General features: G+C 35.2%; 2 protein-coding genes across 2 annotated transcripts in view; one reads left to right on the plus strand and one right to left on the minus strand.

Moving 5' to 3' along the window:
- Positions 1-20,176, minus strand: part of LOC135196626 (multidrug resistance-associated protein 1-like) — a 46,594-nt gene that overhangs the window by 16,396 nt on the left and 10,022 nt on the right.
- LOC135197334 (multidrug resistance-associated protein 1-like) lies at positions 1,107-9,785 on the plus strand. Its single transcript, XM_064224475.1, has 11 exons — positions 1,107-1,122; positions 1,372-1,394; positions 2,383-2,565; positions 3,097-3,265; positions 4,447-4,598; positions 4,711-4,869; positions 5,883-6,029; positions 6,612-6,696; positions 7,279-7,481; positions 8,146-8,322; positions 9,648-9,785. The coding sequence occupies exons 1-11, from the start codon at positions 1,107-1,109 to the stop codon at positions 9,783-9,785; spliced, it is 1,452 nt and encodes a 483-aa protein (XP_064080545.1).

Consider the following 20,176-nt stretch of genomic DNA (forward strand, 5'->3'; position numbering starts at 1 on the left):
GTAGAGAATGCTAATTTGTATTATTTTTGGCAGGGATAATTTTTACTTTTAAGTGAATGTTTGATTTGGTGATTACTGTTAAGAGACCTACTTAAGAGTTAACTAGGATGATCATAAAGGTGACGTCTGCTCTAATTAGCTACATCTAGAAGTTGGCATCATAATAAATTTGTAACAAGTAGTGCCTGCTTGGAGGAACAATTTTTGAATGAGAAGTTGAACAGCAAACTAGAAAGAGATCAAAGGAAATGGGGAAAAAAAAGTGAATGGCATAAAGCAGTGGAGATGGGACATAGAGGACTTTTCAGAAGCCCTTTAGTATTCTCTACATGTAGTGTGTTTTGCAAGGCTCAGTTTAAGTGGTACCCCTGTATAGAGAAACACTGTGCGGCACAAATGCCTTTGTGAAATTCTGCTGCTGGTGTCTTATATCTCTCCTGTACTTCACTGTCCCAGACCTCCATTCACCTCCAGCCCTCCACCTCTTAGTTCTTATAGAAGTATATGTCAGTTTTCCAATTCTCCCAGTCATTAGAGGCAAAACTGGTTTAACCTATCACATTCTACTCACTGGGGTGGTGAAAAGGACATGTCCAAGAGATTAAATGCTATAGATTTTAATGCAGTACTGTAGCTTTCTTTTATATTAGAGATCATCTTTTTTTTCTCTTTTCATTTTCTTGGATGTCTCTCTACTTTCACAGTTAGTATAGGAAAAAAATTTAGAATTTTTTAGATGTAATGGTATATGGAAGTCAGATATGTATATGCTTGGTGACAGTCTTTATAAGGATTATTATTACATACTATGTAACTGTAACAATAATACAGGAGTGCTATGTCATGAAATGTATGTGATTACCCTTTTATTGTGCAGTGGTTATTATTTATTGGTTTGCTTAATGGTACTTGAATGCATAGCTGTTCAGTCATCCCTGTGTTTGTTTTGATAGAACTTATTATTTTCTTAAATGTAGTTGTAGCTTCTTATTACCCTTTTAATGTGATGTACTAATGTTTAATAGCATATGTGTAGGTCTATGTGGTATGGGAGATGGTTCATGCTGTTATTCTGTCAGATTTTATTGTATTACTGTATACTTAAAATGTACCTCATGAAAAGTATGATTGTGCAGTATACTCTTTTAGATGACAAGCTGTGGTTTATTTATTTATTTATTTAATTTTTTAATGAACAGGAAAGGAGAATCCCACACGTCTGCTACCTATGCAAATAACTATGCACATGTTGAAATATCTGGAACTTCGGGTGATAAAGAGTATCTCTCCATACTTCCTGCATTAGTGAAGACCTTTGGCCCATCTTTCTTTTTTGGTGGTATATTAAAGTTTTCCCATGATGTGTTGCAGTTTCTGAGTCCACAGATCTTAAGGTGAGTTTAGAATTTCAGTCATTTCTAGTCTTCTCTCATAAATGTTAGCTGACATTGATTTTTTTTTTTTTTTTTTTTTTTTTTTTTTTTTTTTTTTTTTTTTGTATATGTAGAACTGCTTACTATATCCAGACAGTAGACTAACTTTTCATACTCATGCTAAGCATAAGGAAAGGTAGGGAATTCCTGAGTGATGTAAGTTTTACTTGACATTTATGGTCCCTCATTGTCAGGGAAGTCACCGGCCTGATCTGTGGAAAGTTAAGAACTCTTGATATTCTGTAGTATTCTTGTTTCAGCCTTCTTGAAATCTTCACGTTAGTACAATCCTTTCTGTTTTGATTTTTTAGGCGGGTATAAGTTTTTAAAATCAGGATATAGTAATCTATATAGTAATAAGTTGGTGTGTAATCTATATAGTAATAAGTTGGTGTGTAATCTTCAAGGGCAATGTCTTATTTTAAATGTTTTAGCAAGATACACCCCTACAATGTTATGAGTTTGTTTCCTTTCAGCCTTTATTTTGAATACTGTTTATATCATAGAATAAATGCAGTAATTTCTGTACTATCTGAGGATTCATATCTTGCATAGAACAAATGCAGTAATTTTTGTACTGTCTGAGGATTCATTTTTTTTATTCATATACCAGGTGTTTTGCATCTTTTAATTACTTTCATGAAGCACAAGTATTGCTTCTTTACCTATACAGTATTTTATCTCGAATGTAAAGGTTATTTAGGCTTTATATTATTAAGAAAAGAAAGGATTTTACATTGTATTATGCAATGAAATATAATTGTATTAATTGGCTTGCTCAGTCTGTTAGCCCAAGGATAGTTATATGCAATATAAGAAAAAGATAAAAGTGGTCATTAAAGTTGCCAGAATGTTCCACTTCATATTCTTATTAAAAACTGTGAAAATATAGTCTGACCAGAGATAAAATAAAATTCATGCTTACTATTTTTTTTCGTTTTCTTTTCAGTGCTTTATTAAGTTTACAGAAAGCTCTGCAGAAGATACACCCATGTGGCATGGTTACTTGTACGCAGCTCTGATGTTCATTTGCGCTCAAATACAGTCACTGTGCTTAGGCCAGTATTTCATGAGAATGTTTCTAGTTGGTCTAAGAATGAGAACAGCGATTATATCTGCTGTGTATACTAAGGTAAGCACTGCTGGGCACTATAATTGAGATATTTTTAAAATTTGAGATTTACTTGAATTAAGAAAAATGTATGTCATTTTTCAGAACAATGAGCACTGAATGATCATGTATGTACAGGCAGTCCCCGTGGGTTACGACGGGGCTTCCATTCTTGAGACGCGTCGTAAGCCGAAAATGGTCGTAAGCCGGAACATCGTCAAAAATCCTAAGAAAACCTTACTTTTAATGCTCTGGGTGCATTGAAAACTATGTAAACTGCATTCTTATGGCATTTTCCATCAAAAAACCTTCAAATATTGATTATTTTGCACTTTTGGTATCATATTTCATCTGCCAGATAAGCTTTGTAGGCATCGTAACCCTGGAACATGCGTCGTAACCCTGGAAATAATGTCTGATGGATATAATTGAAAAGCGTCGTAACCTCGGAACGTCGTAAGCCGAGACCGTCATAACCCGGGGACTGCCTGTAATTTCATTAGTTAATGTTTCAGCAAGTAATTTTGTCATAATGTCCTAATGTATTTTTAGGCTATGAGAATATCAAATTCAGCAAAGAAAAAGTCAACTACAGGAGAAATAGTCAACTTGATGTCTGTAGATGCACAGCGGTTTATGGACATCACAACTTACATCAACATGTTATGGTCTGCACCACTGCAGATTGGCCTTGCTTTGTATTTCTTGTGGGAACTGTTAGGTATGTGTTGCTTAGATATACATATATGTGTTATGGTTTTGTGAAAGTCAGACTTGTCAGGAAGGTACAGGCCATTTCAGGGGTAGAGGTTGAGTTTAATTTTGTTCAATTATACATACTGTACTGTACCGTACTTGACTGAAATTGCTTAATCAGGATATTAAAGTTTGATGTGCTCCTTCTCATCTTAAGCATAATCAAACCTTGTAAATGAAGCATGTGTATCTTACAAATGATATATTTTTTTTGGGGTGTATTTTAACAAGGGTATTGTATCATATTACTAGGCTCTTTTAGGGCCCACCCAAAGGATATTGTTATTGAGAATTGAAAAGCAATGCGGCAGAGTTATAGAAGTTAGAACCGCTATTTAAGGAGAGACCAAAGGAAACAGATAAAATAGCAGGCAGAAAGCATTACATCCATACACATTAGATATTGTTAAAAATCAGCTATAGTTAGGCTTATGTTTGGATTTCTCTTAATACGTAGTGCCTTGGTTTTGGCTGTCACAAATAATTGTTTTCATCCCATTTGGATCAGTTGGATCAACCATGTAGCTTAAAGAACAACTAAGCTGGATTAAATGTGCCTTGCATGTAATAAGTTTCTTTGCATAAAAGTAAATGAATTAAGTGGTCAAAATTACTCCTGGATGCTGATATTAAGTGGATGGACTTATGCAGTGTCATTTTGAATTTAGAGTAAATCTTTTAACTGTAGATTGGGAATGGTGGCTTCCCTGGAAAAACATTCCTTGAATGGGTTTTGCCGTTATTGGTGTTTGTGAGGGGCATTAAGGGTAATAAAGGTTCTCTGCAGCATCCTTTCTACCCTAGGTGCATTGTTCACTGCCTTTTACTTTATCCATGTTCTTTGGTATTGTTCGACCTAGTAGTTCAGCTTCCTTACCTTGCTCCAGTTTTCACCTCCTTTCAAAATAAATCATTGGGGTGATCCCTATAAGAGTAGGGATACGACTCGGTTGATCTTGGGAAAATATCTTCTTATAATTATAATGTAAACACAAAAATTACCCCCCCAAAAAAAAAAAGATATTAAAGTTAATGTTTAAAGAAGTTGAGAGAGATTTTTTTGAAATAAAAGTTATGCAATGCAATGCATAGAGTAATTATTGGGCTGAAGTTACAGACTAAAAAATGTACATTATTCTTTTCCAGGGCCCTCAGTTCTTGCAGGACTTGCCGTTATGATCATTGTCATACCCATAAATGGAGTGATTGCCAAAAAAACAAAGGACCTTCAGTTGAAGCAAATGAAAAATAAAGATCATAGAGTAAAGCTCATGAATGAAATTCTCAATGGAATAAAGGTAACATATTTATAATTTATCATTTTTATGCATTCAGCAGCTTTCTGTATTCTGGCATAGATTTTTAAATATCAAAACTAATGTACTATTGTGTCCTTAAGTAAATTTTTAGTTGTTTTCTTCGTATTGCAGGTTTTTAAAGCTTTATGCTTGGGAACAATCATTTGAAGAACAGGTGCTTCAGGTTCGAGGTAAAGAAATAAAAGTTTTGAAACAAATGGCTTATCTTACTGCTGGCACATCTTTTATTTGGACCTGCACACCTTTCTTGGTAAGTAATTGATTATTTAGCTGTTAGGGATTGTCAGAAAAATTTTTTACACCTTTTATTATTGTACATTACATATTGTATAATGTGTGATTTTAAGCATTATAAATTTCTTGGAATCACATATCCATACTCATAGGCCTCCCCCTAAGTATTTATCGTTTTTAAATGAAGTGAAAGTTGTAACAAAGTAAAGTTGAAGAAGGTGGTCAGCTAATTAGCAAGAGCAAAAGGGTATTTGATGAAAAGTAAAAGGCAGAAAGCAGTGAAGCTGAGACCAATGAGACACCAAAGAATCCTCTGTACCATCTACAGTATTTCTGTAAATAGTATTCCTTACAGGTACATGGTATAAAAGAATAAAAAACTTTAACTAAACAAAGATTGTCCGTTACACAGCATATTTGTGGAAATGCTATATGTCGTTTTTTTAAAAGCAAAAGTAATTTCCAGTATTAACAATTCATTTACATTAGCTCACACTCTAGATAAACACACTGATTCTTATATTTGGGATTTTGGCTGTGTGACCACATCTGTCCCTTTGAAACTAACCTTGAGAAAGCTTCCAGCACTCTGATTTCTGCCAAATCACCAAATGTCTTCCAGGTGTCAAGGAGTTCTTCCCCTTTGTAACATTATTTCTATTAAGGGTAAGGGAAAACTACCTCTAACCACACAACTAACATTCCTCACTAAAATATTTGGAGCAGCTGCTTTGTTCCTAAATATACCAGGTGGTGCATTTGTGGTAATGCTACTGTTAAAGTTTGTAAGACAAAATATATCGGTCTGTACAATGTTTGAAGACCTTGAAAGAAGTTGCATACGAGGGATGAATTTGTTTAACATATTTAGTTTTATTTTTGAAATGAAAATAAAATTGTTTTTAGGATTACCAAGCATGAGGCATATTCATTACCTTAGACATATTACTGTTAGAAATAGTATGGTTGAATTATACTAATTTTCAGTACCATGTAGCTTTATAATTCACCTTTTGCACCTCTTTACAGGTATCATTGGCTACATTTGCAACCTATGTCAGTATCTCTGATGAACATGTGTTGGATGCAAAAACTGCTTTTGTTTCCTTGTCGTTATTTAACTTGTTAAGGTTTCCTATTGCTATGTTACCTATGCTCATCTCAAGTTTAGTTCAGGTAAGAGATATATTTGGCTTATTTTAGAGTTAGATAAGGTATTTATTTATTATTGATGAACAGTTCTCTTTGCAATATGAGGAACCATTATCACTGAAATGTAGCTTTACCAGAAACAATGGACTCCTTTTCACTTTTACTGTAATGTACAGTTGACCCCCAGATTCACAGACTCGCCTATTCGCAGGTTTTTCTATGGAACATATATATATACGTACATACACATTATTTGCGGAATTTGCTTATTTGCTGTATTTTTCATAGAGAAATATTCACTAATCACTGTATTCCACATAATTTTCGTGACTAAATATTAAAATACTTAAGTATAAGCATTTTTAGGGAGGTGTTTGAACTATCAAAATAGACAGTTATAAGTGTTTTTAGAGGGGTTCCATGTACATAGTCTCGGATTTTAGCTATTTGGGGGTCCCCTGGGGTCAACTGTAGTCTGGTTTGTGATTGATTAGCATTAAAATTCTTGTGTTTGTCCTTACTGAAGAATACATATTACATATTTTTTTATCAGTGCGCCTTAAGGATATGTTTACAGTAGCAACTCAACTTTTGTTTTCTTTAAAGGCTAGTGTGTCGCTGAAGAGGATGAATAAATTCATGAATGTGGATGAACTTGATCCAAACAGTGTTATTCATGATACCCAAGAAAGTGAGTACAATTCATACCTACTATGTTCTTTATATGAGTTCATCAGTCATAAATAGCCTTTCGGAACACTGCATTCTGAGTCAGGCATGTGCAGTGGAGCATTTCTTCTTTCAAGGTTGCCAAGGTGTGATTGGGTCCATTACATAGAGTAGAGCTGTTAATGATTAATGGATTTTTGTGGAAATATTTTATAGTAAAAAATATATTTTCAGTCACAGTCACTTATCATATCTCTTATACTCAACTTCATCTCTTGCAATTAGGTTATCCTGTATAAAAGCTTCAAGTGAAATTATAAGATTGTAATGAATTTTTATAATGCTGGTAATAGTCAATTTTATTGCTTGTAATTATGATGATGAATATACTAATGATGTAAGTGATATATAATTATGATACCATTGGTCATTTCATCCTTCAGTTATGTGAACTAGTGCAAGATGAATGTTTGAATATTCTGACTTAAGTTTCAGAAATCTTAGATTACTGACCTTTGATATCATGATATCAGCATGGTTATCCTTGATATCATGATGTCAGCATGGTTATCCTACTTGGTTAAACACTTTCATATTTATACAGGCAGGCCTATTGTGGTTGAGAATGGTACCTTTGCATGGGGACATGATGAGGATGATAGTAAGCCAGTGCTCAAAGGAATCAACCTCTCTGTTAATGATGGCTCATTAGTAGCTGTTGTTGGAAATGTGGGTGCTGGAAAATCCTCACTCTGCTCTGCTATTCTTGGGGAAATGGAAAAGCAGTCTGGCAGAGTAAATGTCAAAGTAAGTAGGTCATATTTCTCTCTTCTCTTCTCTCTCTCTCTCATCTCTCTCTGCCTCTCGCTCTCTCTCTCTCTCTCCTCTCTCTCTCTCTCTCTCTCTCCAAGAGAAGCTTGAAAGTGAAGACAACCTTAAAAGTGTAAATCATAGTAAGGATGAAATACCTATAATGTAATAGATGAAACCTTCCTAATTCAGCCTTGTGAAAATTAGGAATTTTATCTCAGTGGCCTGGAATTTAATTATTTAATAATGGGAAGTAAATGTTTTATTGAAGTGCTTCTGATTTTTTTTTTTTTTTTTTTTTTTTAGATTTTTTTATGTTTTCTGTCGAGTGGTGTTATTGCTTGCATACTGACTGCTTGTGGTTTATGGCAGATTAATTTTTTTTTTTAATATATTTTCAGAAAGTATTTATAATACTGGGTGTAGTATTTACCATATGGCTTCTTTATATTAAAAATTCTGGGAATATTTTGCTTGACTATTTTCAAACATGTAATTTATTTACAAAAGAAAGTACTCATCAGATATGTTTTAAATATTTCTGTCAGTGTTGGGGTTTTGATTTTCATGACTTGTAGAACTTTCAAATCATTCCTTTGATTTACGGTTCTAGGAAATCTATTTTTGGTTTTGTATTAAATCTATTTCTTGTATTTTTCAGGGCAAAATTGCTTATGTTTCACAACAAGCTTGGATTCAGAATGCCACCCTGGAGAACAATATTCTTTTCAACCAGAGTAAGGATAATAGCAAATACGAAATGTGTATTAAGTCATGTGCATTAAGAGCAGATCTTGAAATGCTTCCAGCTGGTGATCAGACAGAAATCGGTGAAAAAGTAAGTATTATTTAGTGTAATATTGTAGATCAGAACTACTATGGATAGTTAATAAAGCTGGTTGTTCTTTTTACCCAAGTGATTTATATGTAGTTTGTAATGGGGCATGTTGTGTCATATTTAACTCGTCAAGAGTCAGTTGTCATTCATGGGTTGTTATTCTTAGATTGTTTGTTTGGATATGTTAATCACAGGCATTGATTTGGATATTGTTGGACCATTTTCCTTTGTAATGAGAAATTTTCAAGTATTATCCATCATAACCCCCATCATTAGTCTATTTACATCGGGTTTTTCTGTACTTAAGTAGACTTGATTTCCGTCCACTTTCTAATATACTCGTTATTATCCTTCTGCTTTTGTTATCTAACTCTACTCATCATATGCTCAGCTATATTCCTGTTTTTGAGATATGCCTGTTTTCCATGTGTCTGCTTCTTCCACATTAGCTATGAGACCTTCCCAACTAACAACACTAACAGGCACACCTCATCAAAATTTTGATTTTCCCTTTAACTCCTGATGTCTCACCAGTAAGAGAAGTAAAAACCAATATATAAGTCTTGTTTTACTCAATTTGTTTTCCAGTCAGTGGCCACCTTACCATATTTCATCAAGAACCTAAATTTTGGTGCTTTAAATAGTAGCTGGTATTATTATTATAATAGGGTTAGTTTTTCCAGACCTCTGAGTCTCGAGTAGACTCTTCTCGGGCTGGTTCTCAGGGATCAATCCTGAGAAGAAGAAGAAGAAGAAGAAAAAAAAAATTAGACTTTATTTGAGAAACCCGTCTTATTTAAAAAATTTATGATTTTATTAATTGAAAAATCCCTGCTTTCAGTAAGAATATTTTTCATTCCCAAACTCAAACTCCGCAGATAAATAGATCTTTGCTGGGTCCAATTTGGGCACTCAACAAGCAAATGCTGTACTGTCATGGGTGTTTGACATCTGTTACATTTCACTGGTTCAGCATGTGGTGTTGACATCAAGTGACCATGTGAGAATCTTGTGTGTCCTATACGGAGCCTTGCTAGGATCACCTCTTTTGATCTTTCATCCTGTGAGGATGTCCTCCATGCATAGACTTCAGTTTTTATGTTTTTAAGTTTATTTGTTGTTGGCACCGAGCCCATTCTTCTTTCCAATCCTGGTAAATCAATGTTTTAACAGATTTTATCCAGTCTGACATGGGGCATATGAAATTGTTGGAGGGATAGTGCAGGCTAATTTGGCAGCAGTCTGCATATTCATTTCCTTTATTCCCACGTGTGCTGGGAATAGTAGCTAGTAATAATTTTTTTTTTTTTTTTTATTTGTTTCAGGGTATAAATCTAAGTGGTGGGCAGAAGCAACGCATTAGTCTTGCACGTGCTGTTTATAGTGATGCAGACATTTATCTGCTTGACGATCCATTGAGTGCTGTTGACTCACATGTTGGAAACACATCTTTGAACACGTAATTGGCCCCCAAGGAATTTTGAAAAGGAAGGTTAGTTTTTTTCTTTTATGTAACTTGCATATAATGTATCTATGTCTTGAAACATTAGTGATGAGGGATTATTTAAGTGTTTAGATAACGACAGCAGTCTGTTAGAAGAAATAAAATATATGTTCCCGTTTTGTTCACCCTAACAAAGAATGTTAATCTTTAATCAGTATAAATTGATTATGATTTTTGTATGACAGCTTTAGGTTATGGTTTTTTAAGTTTTTTTCAGACCCCACAAATGTAAATTTTCATAAATAGATTAGCCACGCTGGATAGACCTAGCCTATATTCAGTTAGATGACTATGCTTGTACATGATAAAGTTACATGGTGGGAGGGAAATGCATAATGATAAAGTTACATGGTGGGAGGGAAATGCAATAATGCTAAGAAGTACACTTTGTAATGCAAACACTAAGTTCGTAGTAGAAACAAAACAGTTGTTCGTTAATGAACAAATCAGTCATTGATTGTTGCTGTGAGATGTAGAATGAATATACAGTAGAGCCTCGGTTCTCGACGATAATTCGTTCCAGAAGGAGCGTCGAAATTCGATTATTTCGAGAACTGAATCAACGTTTTCCCATAAGAAATACTGAAAATGGATTAATCCGTTCTTGACCATCAGTTATTACCCTAACCTTGCCTTTTTATACAATACATTACATGTAAATTACAACTAAATAAGTTAAAAGTTAAATAAATATCATGTTAAACGTGTATTTATAATTTTAAATGTATAATATACAGTATAAAAGAAACTAGCCTGGCGTCCAACCGATTGTTGACCAAGCGCCATAGGCTACTAGGTAAATAGTAAGTAGATTGTAATGTAGTGGGTAGGCATAAAACGTGTTGCTAACATAATAAAAACATTGAAAAGCAAGTCTTAATTATTACAGTAAATTAATAAACTATTAAAATTAAACCCAATATATATTTATCAAAAACTTGCAAAAATTTGCCTACAGTAAGTCGGCATTTAAGGAAACAAAACCATAGCGCAGCCCTGGTGGTTTATATCGGGACTATGGTAGTAAAACAAACCATATCTCGCAATAGCTAGAAAACGTTTACATTCAATATTAATTTATGGTAAATCTTTTACGGAGTCGACTGCAATACTGTATACAAATTCGCTTGAAAATTATCTTTCAGTAAATGTAATGTTTTGATACTAACGATTTTGTTTCATAAATGTCCTTATAAAAAGGTACGTCTTTTACGGCAAATTGTCCAATATCAGGGCTGGTTTCAAGCTTATTAGACTGACAATTATTATGGTACTGCATGGTACATATATACGTACGTATAAGTAAAAGATCTTCTTAATGTCTTTAATTACTATACCATTACGTACCAGCATCTCTTGAGTTTAATATCAAGCTAACCTTTTTTTTTTTTTTTTTTTTTTTTTTTTTTTTTTTTTTTTTTTTTTTTTTTTTTTTTTTTTTTTTTTTTTTTTTTTTTTTTTTTTTTTTTTTTTTTTTTTTTTGCCTACAGATTGCATTCGTTACCGCGCACGCGTTGCATATGTAAACTGTGTCACTACCAGACCTCATACGTTAAACATTGACGTCTTTTTACAGCAGACATAAAAGAATCGTCTTAATTTCTATAATTATTCTATACCATAGCGGCTTCTCTGATTAAGCTAAGGCTAACCCTCCTCTTTACCAGCAAGCTTAACAAAGATTAAGATTGCGTTTGCTACCGAACGGCACACGTTACGTATGTGACAGTGGTTTCACTACCAAATCTCACACGTAAACAATGACGTATTTTTACAGTAAACATAAAAGAATCTACTTAATTTCTATAATTAATGTATACCGTAGCAGATTCTGAGTTAACCTAAGGCTAACTCTTCTTTACCGGCACGCTTAAAAAGCTTAGATTGCGTTGCTACCAAACCGAACATGTTACGTATGTAACTGGTTTCACTACCAAATCTTACACGTAAACATTGACGTATTACAGTACACAACATAAAAGATTCTTCTTAATTTCTTATTACTACGCACTTAATATGGCATAGTGGCTTCTCTGATATAAGCTATGACTAACTTCTTCTTTACGGCAAGCTTAACAAAGCTTAAAGATTGCATTCGCTACCGAAAACCGCACATGTAACCTACGTACGTAACATTGCCTTCACTCCAAACCTAACACTTAAATACGTATTGCATTTGCTACTGAAACACGCGCCTCAAGTGTGAGCATGGTTTTAGAATATGTCTACGCTTGCAAAAAAAATCAAGCAACGGGTGCTTGATTAAATCTTTTTTTCGCTCATCACTTTCATGCAGAGGAGAGGATAGGCGAAACTTCAGGTTTATTTTGGAGTTGGAAATGATGGAAACATATTGAAGAAGGAAAACGCGAGATGCCATGTAAACACTTTTCCATTATTTCAGAGATTACAATAGCAAAAAGGTTTTAAAAGATAGCCAGTAGGAATGTTGGGACCCATGATGAATCAAAAGGTAACTGCGTATAGAGTTGATACCACCGAAAAAGCAAACGAAATGGCGCACAAGGTGTACAAGACACGACACATGTTTGAATTTTTGTAAACATTAGTTGCGGACTTTAAACAATGCTGAGTGTCGTCACCAGTGTTACCAACCGTTTTGCTAAATTATGCTAGTCGGTCCAAGCAAGAATTTATGCCAAATATGGTGCAATTTTTGTGCCAGAATTATGCTATTAATCTATCATTTTCTCATTTCTCTAATACATTTGAGCTAACACAACGATGTAATGGAAATTTAAAACATTTCTTTATATATTGAGGTGAAAATGATACAAAGTGACGAACAGACAATATTATAAACTAAAATTTGATGATCTTTACATGTTAGGAAACTCGTAATAAAACACCATTTTTCTTTAATAGATCACATACGCAATCACTAGTACAACTATTTGATATGCAATCATTATTATACTATTTGACAAATGCGTGAAGATCGCACATACAAATGTGAAGAAAAACAACAATTTTACTTATTACTGCATCATTATCATGCCACTCAGAACCATTTTTCTTTAACAGTCACATAAACAATTACTAAATACTTGAAAATGTGTGAAAATTACTTCAAATATAACATTTTGTTATTTACTGATATTTACTGAAAAATTAAAACTAAAAAAAAAAGGTAATAAACAAACCAGTCTCTACTCAAGAAGAAAAACATACGTACTTATTACTTGATCATTGTCATGCCACTGTGGGTATTTATTTATATTCACAAAATTTAACATTCCTTAGTTGGGTTCAAAACTTAGCAATTAACTCATTTGTTAGTGCTGCTTTTGAGGCAATTTCACTTGAAGATACATTCACTATAGCTGTGTATGAAATTGAGGAATTTTCTGCATTTTATTTAAAATTTTAGTGAAATTACATTCTAAAATTGCACTAAAACCCTAAGTGTGAAAGAAATTATGCTAAGCTCCAATTCTTGGGTCAAATTATGCTAAAAAACATGAAATTATGCTACATTTGGTAGCACTGGATGACGCCAACTAGCGGTGGCTGGCAGAAACAGTTGTTTTGTTTACAAACATCATATGGTCGTGGGTCGGAAACTGGTTTTTTGGTTGAAAACAGATACAAAGTTTATTGGAATTTAGTGGTGAAATCCGATTATGTCGAGTTCTAATACGGTCGTGAACCGGGTCTCTACTGTACATAGAATTATTTTCTGCGGCATTAGAAATCGGGGTAGAATTAAGAAGTTGTACTATGGGGGAAATTGAAATTATTTTGCCCCCACAACATGCTGAAAGCATGTAATCTAACTTTTCATGAAGGATATTTGATATATCTTGAATCTGTTTTGCCAGGCAACTACTATGAAAGATGTGGAAGAAGTTTAACAAGTTATTTTGCTTGATATTAACCTGTACAAAAGTGGCTTTGCAACCTGAAGAAGCCACAATGATTCTGGAATTGTTTTACTTTGTGAAAGATTATTCATTTTTATATCTGTTTTTTATTTTATTGCTTTCATTTCTTCTCCTTTTTATTTACTTGTCAATTATATTCATGAGTTAGAGAGGTTTTTCATATTCTGAAAATTAGTTTTCTGTTTTTTCCTTAGACTCGCATCCTAGTGACACATGGTTTGACTTATTTGTCGCAAGTAGACAAAATAATCGTTTTGAAAAATGGCGTAATTACTGAGGAAGGCACTTACAAAGAGTTGTTAGAGAGAAAGGGAGAATTTCAAGAGTTTCTTCTTCAATATCTTACTGAAAGTGCACATAAAGAGGATGACATAAGTAAGTATACAAAGTTTTTCTCAAGAAATTGTAGCTCCTCTTGGTTTTTTTACAATTTTTTCTTTTTTAGGGGGGACAAAGAATATAGAAAAATTAAAATACCTTAATTACATACAAACACTGTAGTGCAATCTGAGATAACAGACCGTGGGTATATCGTGCTTACAGATATATTCCCCAGTGCGAAATGGAAATATCAATTTGAGGGTTTTCACCTTTGGATCAAGCGCCGAATGTTTTTTCAAATCGGGCTCATAGTGGGTACACCACTCTCATGCCAGCATCCTTTGCATTATTGTTACTGTTTTTCTATTAATTTACCTTGCTTTCATCTCTAAAAGTTATGCTAAAGTTTTTACTGTCCTGCAGTTTATATTAATAAGCAGCAGTTTGTGCATGTTAGTTACCATAACTGTAGTCGAACCAAAATGTCGTGGTAGATGACAGGTGTAATCAAAATGCTTCATATTTGAATCTAAAAGTTTAGGACTTTTTCCTTTGTAGACACAGGGAAAAATCTCATCTGTTATTAGTAAAGGCCAGATTAATTTCTGTACTGGATGGTGCGAGACCAATCCCTGCACCCACACTTTTGTCTCTTACTTTTTGTCTTTTCCCTTGTTATAAATTTGCAGGATGAGTCCAATGAATGGCAATGTACATATACAAAACGCTTCTTTTATATAGACGAAAATGGAAGACCAAACAAATTTATGGCTTTATAATGAGGAGTGAAATCCTAATCATTCAAGCTGGAATTTCACTCCTTTAAAGACGTGACCCAGTACTCGATAAAAATCTTTCAGTAAGATTAAACTTGGCTTATGGGGAGTTTGGAGGCAGTCTTATTCTGGGATATGTAATGCAATAAAAGGTTATCACTTATCAAATCTCTCCATCTGTATGCTGTAAAGGGTCAACCATACCTTGACTTTTGTGTTTTTTTCATAGGCTCTAATGTTTTAAATGTTAAAGTATAAAAAAACATATCTTTTCAGGATTCTAAGATTGCTATGGGTGGGACCAGAAAAGAGTACAGCTCTGCCAGATCTATTTATCCTTTTAGATCTCAGCCTTGAGGATAATCCCTTGTTTATAACTTTACCTGAGATCTGTTGTATCATGTACTTCGTTCTCTAAAGAAACAAGAGTAAATTTTGGTTGCTCTTTGTTCTCTAAAGAAACAAAGAGTAAATTTGGTTGCTCTTAATGATTTTCCTTTCTTTGTGTTTTTTTGTTTTTTTTTTTGGAAATAGTACTCACAGATCATGTAATAATGCCATAATTTCAAGCCATTTGATTATTGTCCATATTCCATTTTAGCAGTTATTATATATGTATGTATACTAATAATTTCGGGTTTTTGTCTGTATGTGCCACGCGCAACTCGTATGCATGCAAAGGTTACTCAAGGTCGCATTCAGATGAAATGAAAAACAATCTGGGATAAATATGGAGCAAACACTCCATCTGTGTGCTTAATCCGCCTTTACCGCTCAGGTTTTAGGTTTAAGTATAGATCAGTTTCCTTATGGGTAAAATGACCAAAAATGTTCTTAACTGCGAACGATATAATCCGGGAGAAACCTGTCACCCGCCACGACATATTGGTTTGACTTTAACACACGTTTACTAAGAGTTGCATTACAGTTGTCTAGTTAAAGACTTGCTTATTTTCAATGTAATTCCATAAATAAAAATCAAATTCATTATTATTCATCTGTCACACAAGAAACATCTTTCTGAATTAGGATTCATTCAGTAGCTAAAGACAGGGATGATGTCAGTAAAATGCAATCAGCTAATGATTTTAAGAATGTAAACAAAACCAGAATGAAAATAGCAAATGATCGCTCTGTTCATATTTTGTAATACGATAAGTAGGACAATAATACATGCAAATATGATAGAGACAGTAAAACAAACTTTTTATTAATGTTTTCATTATTCTCAGTAGTACACTATTATTTAACTTTTGCATATCGATATCTAAAACGATTTGGAGGCAAAAGCAGTACGTACCCAAAACTGACAAGATCACACATATACTCCGTTTAATTTACTGTGTTTATAGATAATGTAGTTGCAATTTTTAAACCCAGTTTTGATCTTTTACAAAAGAAACACCTCTGACTCAAGTTTCATTTGGCAACTAAAGACGGATGATGTTGGTAAAATCCAATCAGCTGATGATTTTAATAATGTAAACAAAACTAGAATGCAAATGGCTCATGATCTCGTGTGATCATATTTTATAATTCGATAATATAACGCTAATACTTGCAGTATGATTAGATACAGTAAAATGTTTTATTAAAATTTTAATTATTCTCAATACAGCTAGTATAATGTATTCGAATTTTGCATATTGATGTACGTGTTGGTGTAACAACCTAATCAGAGCAAAGTCTCTCTCTCTCTCTCTCTCTCTCTCTCTCTCTCTCTCTCTCTCTGCATTTCATCAACAGCTGTACTCATAATGCCATCCTCCGCCAAAAAAATTGGGGAACTTTTAATGGACAAGTATGAAGGATGTTTGTTTTCTCGGCTTGAAACACGGTTCGCTAACTGGAATAAAAAATTTTCAAACATATGTTCATGAGCAGGACTACAGTGGTACCTTGAGATATGAAAGGCTCAACTTACAAAAAACTCGAGATACGAAAGCAAATACGAAAAATTTTACGGCCCTACATACGAAAATTGCTCAAGATATGAAAGGTTGTTGCTGTAAAGTCCGAGATTCGCCCGGACAACCGATAACAATTTTGAAATTCTGGCGCTGCCAACTGAGTAGACTCGCCACCATCCTCCCGCTCTCCCATTGGTTCCTGATGCTAATCACCGCCATGAGATCCTTCTCTACTATTGGTCAGCATCCCTCCCATCATGCATCTATGTAGCGGCATGCTTCTTCGGCCACTGCATGGTATCATCTGTATCGTACGCTTGTGGTTTTCGTTCGATCTAACGATTTTGTTTATTAACGTAAATTCGTTAGTGATTTCGTTGTAGTATACTTTATCGTGTTGTGTGAGAACTTTACACTATACGTATACGTACAACATAACATAATTACCTACAGTATATACGTAGTCATGGGTCCCAAGAAACTTGAAATTCACGGAAAGAAGAGGATGCTTTCTTTGGAAACGAAGATGGAGATTATCAAGAAGTATGAAGTTGGTATGGGATTGAGTGTGATCGCCAAGTAATATGGCCAAAATCCGTTGACAATAGACACCATCCTTAAGCAGATGGATACCATCAAAGCAGCTACATTTTCCAAGGGCGTCACTATTTTGTCCAGCAAGAGGACCCACGTGCACGATGAAATGGAAAGGCTTCTTCTTGTCTGGCTAAAAGACAAAGAAATTGCTGGCGATACGATAACGGAGACAGCAATCTCCCACAAGGCCAGCGCTATTTTCGGCGATTTAATTGCCCAGGCCGAAGACGACGGAGGAGAAGGGACATCAACGCCAACCCGAGACTTCAAGGCTTCACATGGGTGGTTCGAGAAATTCTGTAAACGGACTGGCATCCATTCGGTGGTGCGGCATGGGGAGGCTGTCAGCTTGGACGCGAAAGTGGCCGAAGCCTTTAAAAAGACGTTCAACGAGATGATGACCAAGGAAGGCTACAGTTCTCAGCAAGTCTTCAACTGTGATGAGACTGGCCTTATTTGGAAAAAAATGCCTCGTCGGATGTTCGTCACGGAGGAAGAGAAGAAGCTACCCGGCCATAAGCCTATGAAAGACAGGCTTACGCTCGCACTTTGTTTGAACGCCAGTGGGGATTGCAAGGTGAAGCCCCTACTTGTTTATCATTCCGAGACTCCTCGAGCCTTCAAGGCCCACAAAGTGCTTAAGGAGAAGCTTCCAGTGATGTGGAGGGCTAATGCAAAAGCCTGGGTAATGAGGCTTTTGTTCACGGAGTGGGTAAATCTGTGTTTCGGCCCGGCAGTGAAAAAATTCTTGGAAGAGAAGCGCCTCCCTCTGAAATGCCTGCTGGTGTTGGACAATGCCCCTCCTCACCCTCCTGGCCTCGAGGAAGATATCCTAGCGGAGTATTCCTTCATCAAGGTTCTTTATCTTGCGCCTAACACCACCACTCTCCTCCAGCCCATGGACCAGCGAGTGATATCAAACTTCAAGAAGCTGTATACGAAACATCTTTTCAAGAGATGTTTCGACATCACCAATACCACAAACCTTACCTTGCGTGAATTTTGGAAGGAGCATTTCGATATCATGATATGCATCTGACTCATCGACCAAGCTTGGCAGGAGGTTTCGAGGCGAACCTTGAATTCCTCATGGAGGAAACTCTGGCCTGATGCCATATCCGCCCGAGACTTCGAGGGATTCGACGTGGGCAAAGCTGGTGCTGCAGATTCAGAAACAGTTGACGATCCTGAAACTGTTTCGCAACCAGATCTTGACGAGATCGTTGCACTTGGCAAGTCCATGGGGCTGGTCGTCGACGAGGACGACATCAATGACCTTCTCGAGGAGCACCAAGAGGAGCTTACGACGGATGACCTGAAGGAGTTGGAGGCCATGCAACATAACGTCGTTCAAGAGGAGTTCTCTAGCAGCGGCGAGGAGGAGGACGAGGACTCTAGGACAAAGGCAGAAATTAAGGATGCTCTAGCTGCTTTTCATAAGGTGCAATCATTCGTAGAAAAGAGACACCCCGAAAAGACCTACACAGGTCGTATGCTTGCACAGTTCGGTGACGTTTGCCTGAGTCGTTTCAGGAACATTGTTAAAAGTAGGCAGAAGCAATCTTCCTTGGGTAGTTATTTTTTAAAGAGGCCTTTAGTAGGAGTAGTAAGCAAAAAGGAAGAACCAAGGGATACTACTAAAAAACAGAAAGTTGAAAGTGGTAAAAAAAAAACAAAGTATAAAAAAGTAAAAAAAATGTAAAAATCAAAAAGACAAAAAATTTTTTTTTTTATTTAAGTTTTTTGTAAAGTTAAGTTAAGTGTTAGCAGTTTTGTTAATGTTTTTCGTAAAGTTTAGTTTATCATGTTTTCCTTACGTTTTTTTGTGTGTTTCGTAAGGTTAAGTGTACGTACGTATCTGCCGTTTGTCCTTCTCCTCTGTCGCCACTTTCGGAGATGGCCTCACTCGAAAGGTAAGCTTCCACATTTTACTACATACGTACGTATGTACATACAGTATATCTTGTATACCATGCACACTAATACACTTTATTTACAGGTATATTAGCAGTACGTATTAAGTTAAGTATTGGATGGTCCAAATTGTTGTAGTATTTCATTGTTTATAGGTCAATTTAGCTTTATTATGAAATTTACTGGGTGTTTTTTGGAGGGCTTGGAACGGATTAGCATATTACATGTAAAATGCGGTCCAAGATACGAAAAGCTCATGATACGAAGGCCGCCTCGGGACGGATTAATTTCGTATCTCGAGGTACCACTGTATTCCTCAACCGAGGTACCACTGTATATGGTTGTTGTAATATATACCTGGTTTTTAACTTTCGTACCACATATTGATATTCAGTGAATGGAAAGAATGACTAATGTATAAGGATGCTTATGTACAGGCAGTCCCTGGCTTACAAGGGGGGGTCCGTCCGTTCTTGAGACAACGTTTTTCTAAGCTGAAAATTGTCTTAAGCTGGAAAATCGTCAAAAATCCCAAAGAAAAACCTTACTTTGATGCTTGGGTATATTATAAACTATGTAAACTGCATCTTTATTGCATTTTTCATCAAAAACCTTCAAATATTGATTATTTTGCATTTCTGGAATCATATTTCTTCTGTGAGATCAGCGTCATAAGCGGCGTAACCCTGGAACGTGTCAGGCGTAATCCTAGAACTTGTCGTAAACCTGGAAATAATTTCCGATAGATATAATTGAAAAGTGATGTAACCTCGTAAACCGGGGATTACCTGTATTTTATTTTTTCTTCTACCCGTCTCAGAAAATACACATAAGCTTACTACTGTAAATCTTAAATTGTGATGTTGCAAGGGATTTTTCTTTTTGGTCCATCTGTTTATGTTAACATTGATATGCTGGTATGAATTA

The sequence above is a fragment of the Macrobrachium nipponense genome, chromosome 18 (assembly GCF_015104395.2).
Source record: "Macrobrachium nipponense isolate FS-2020 chromosome 18, ASM1510439v2, whole genome shotgun sequence".
NCBI lineage: Eukaryota > Metazoa > Arthropoda > Malacostraca > Decapoda > Palaemonidae > Macrobrachium > Macrobrachium nipponense.

What these genes read in the sequence shown, in the direction of transcription:
- LOC135197334 (XM_064224475.1), top strand. An exon ending in TCATCTCAAGTTTAGTTCAG is followed by an intron (nt 6,030 to 6,611) that starts GTAAGAGATATA and finishes TTTTCTTTAAAG; the next exon opens with GCTAGTGTGTCGCTGAAGAG. An exon ending in AGACAGAAATCGGTGAAAAA is followed by an intron (nt 8,323 to 9,647) that starts GTAAGTATTATT and finishes TATTTGTTTCAG; the next exon opens with GGTATAAATCTAAGTGGTGG.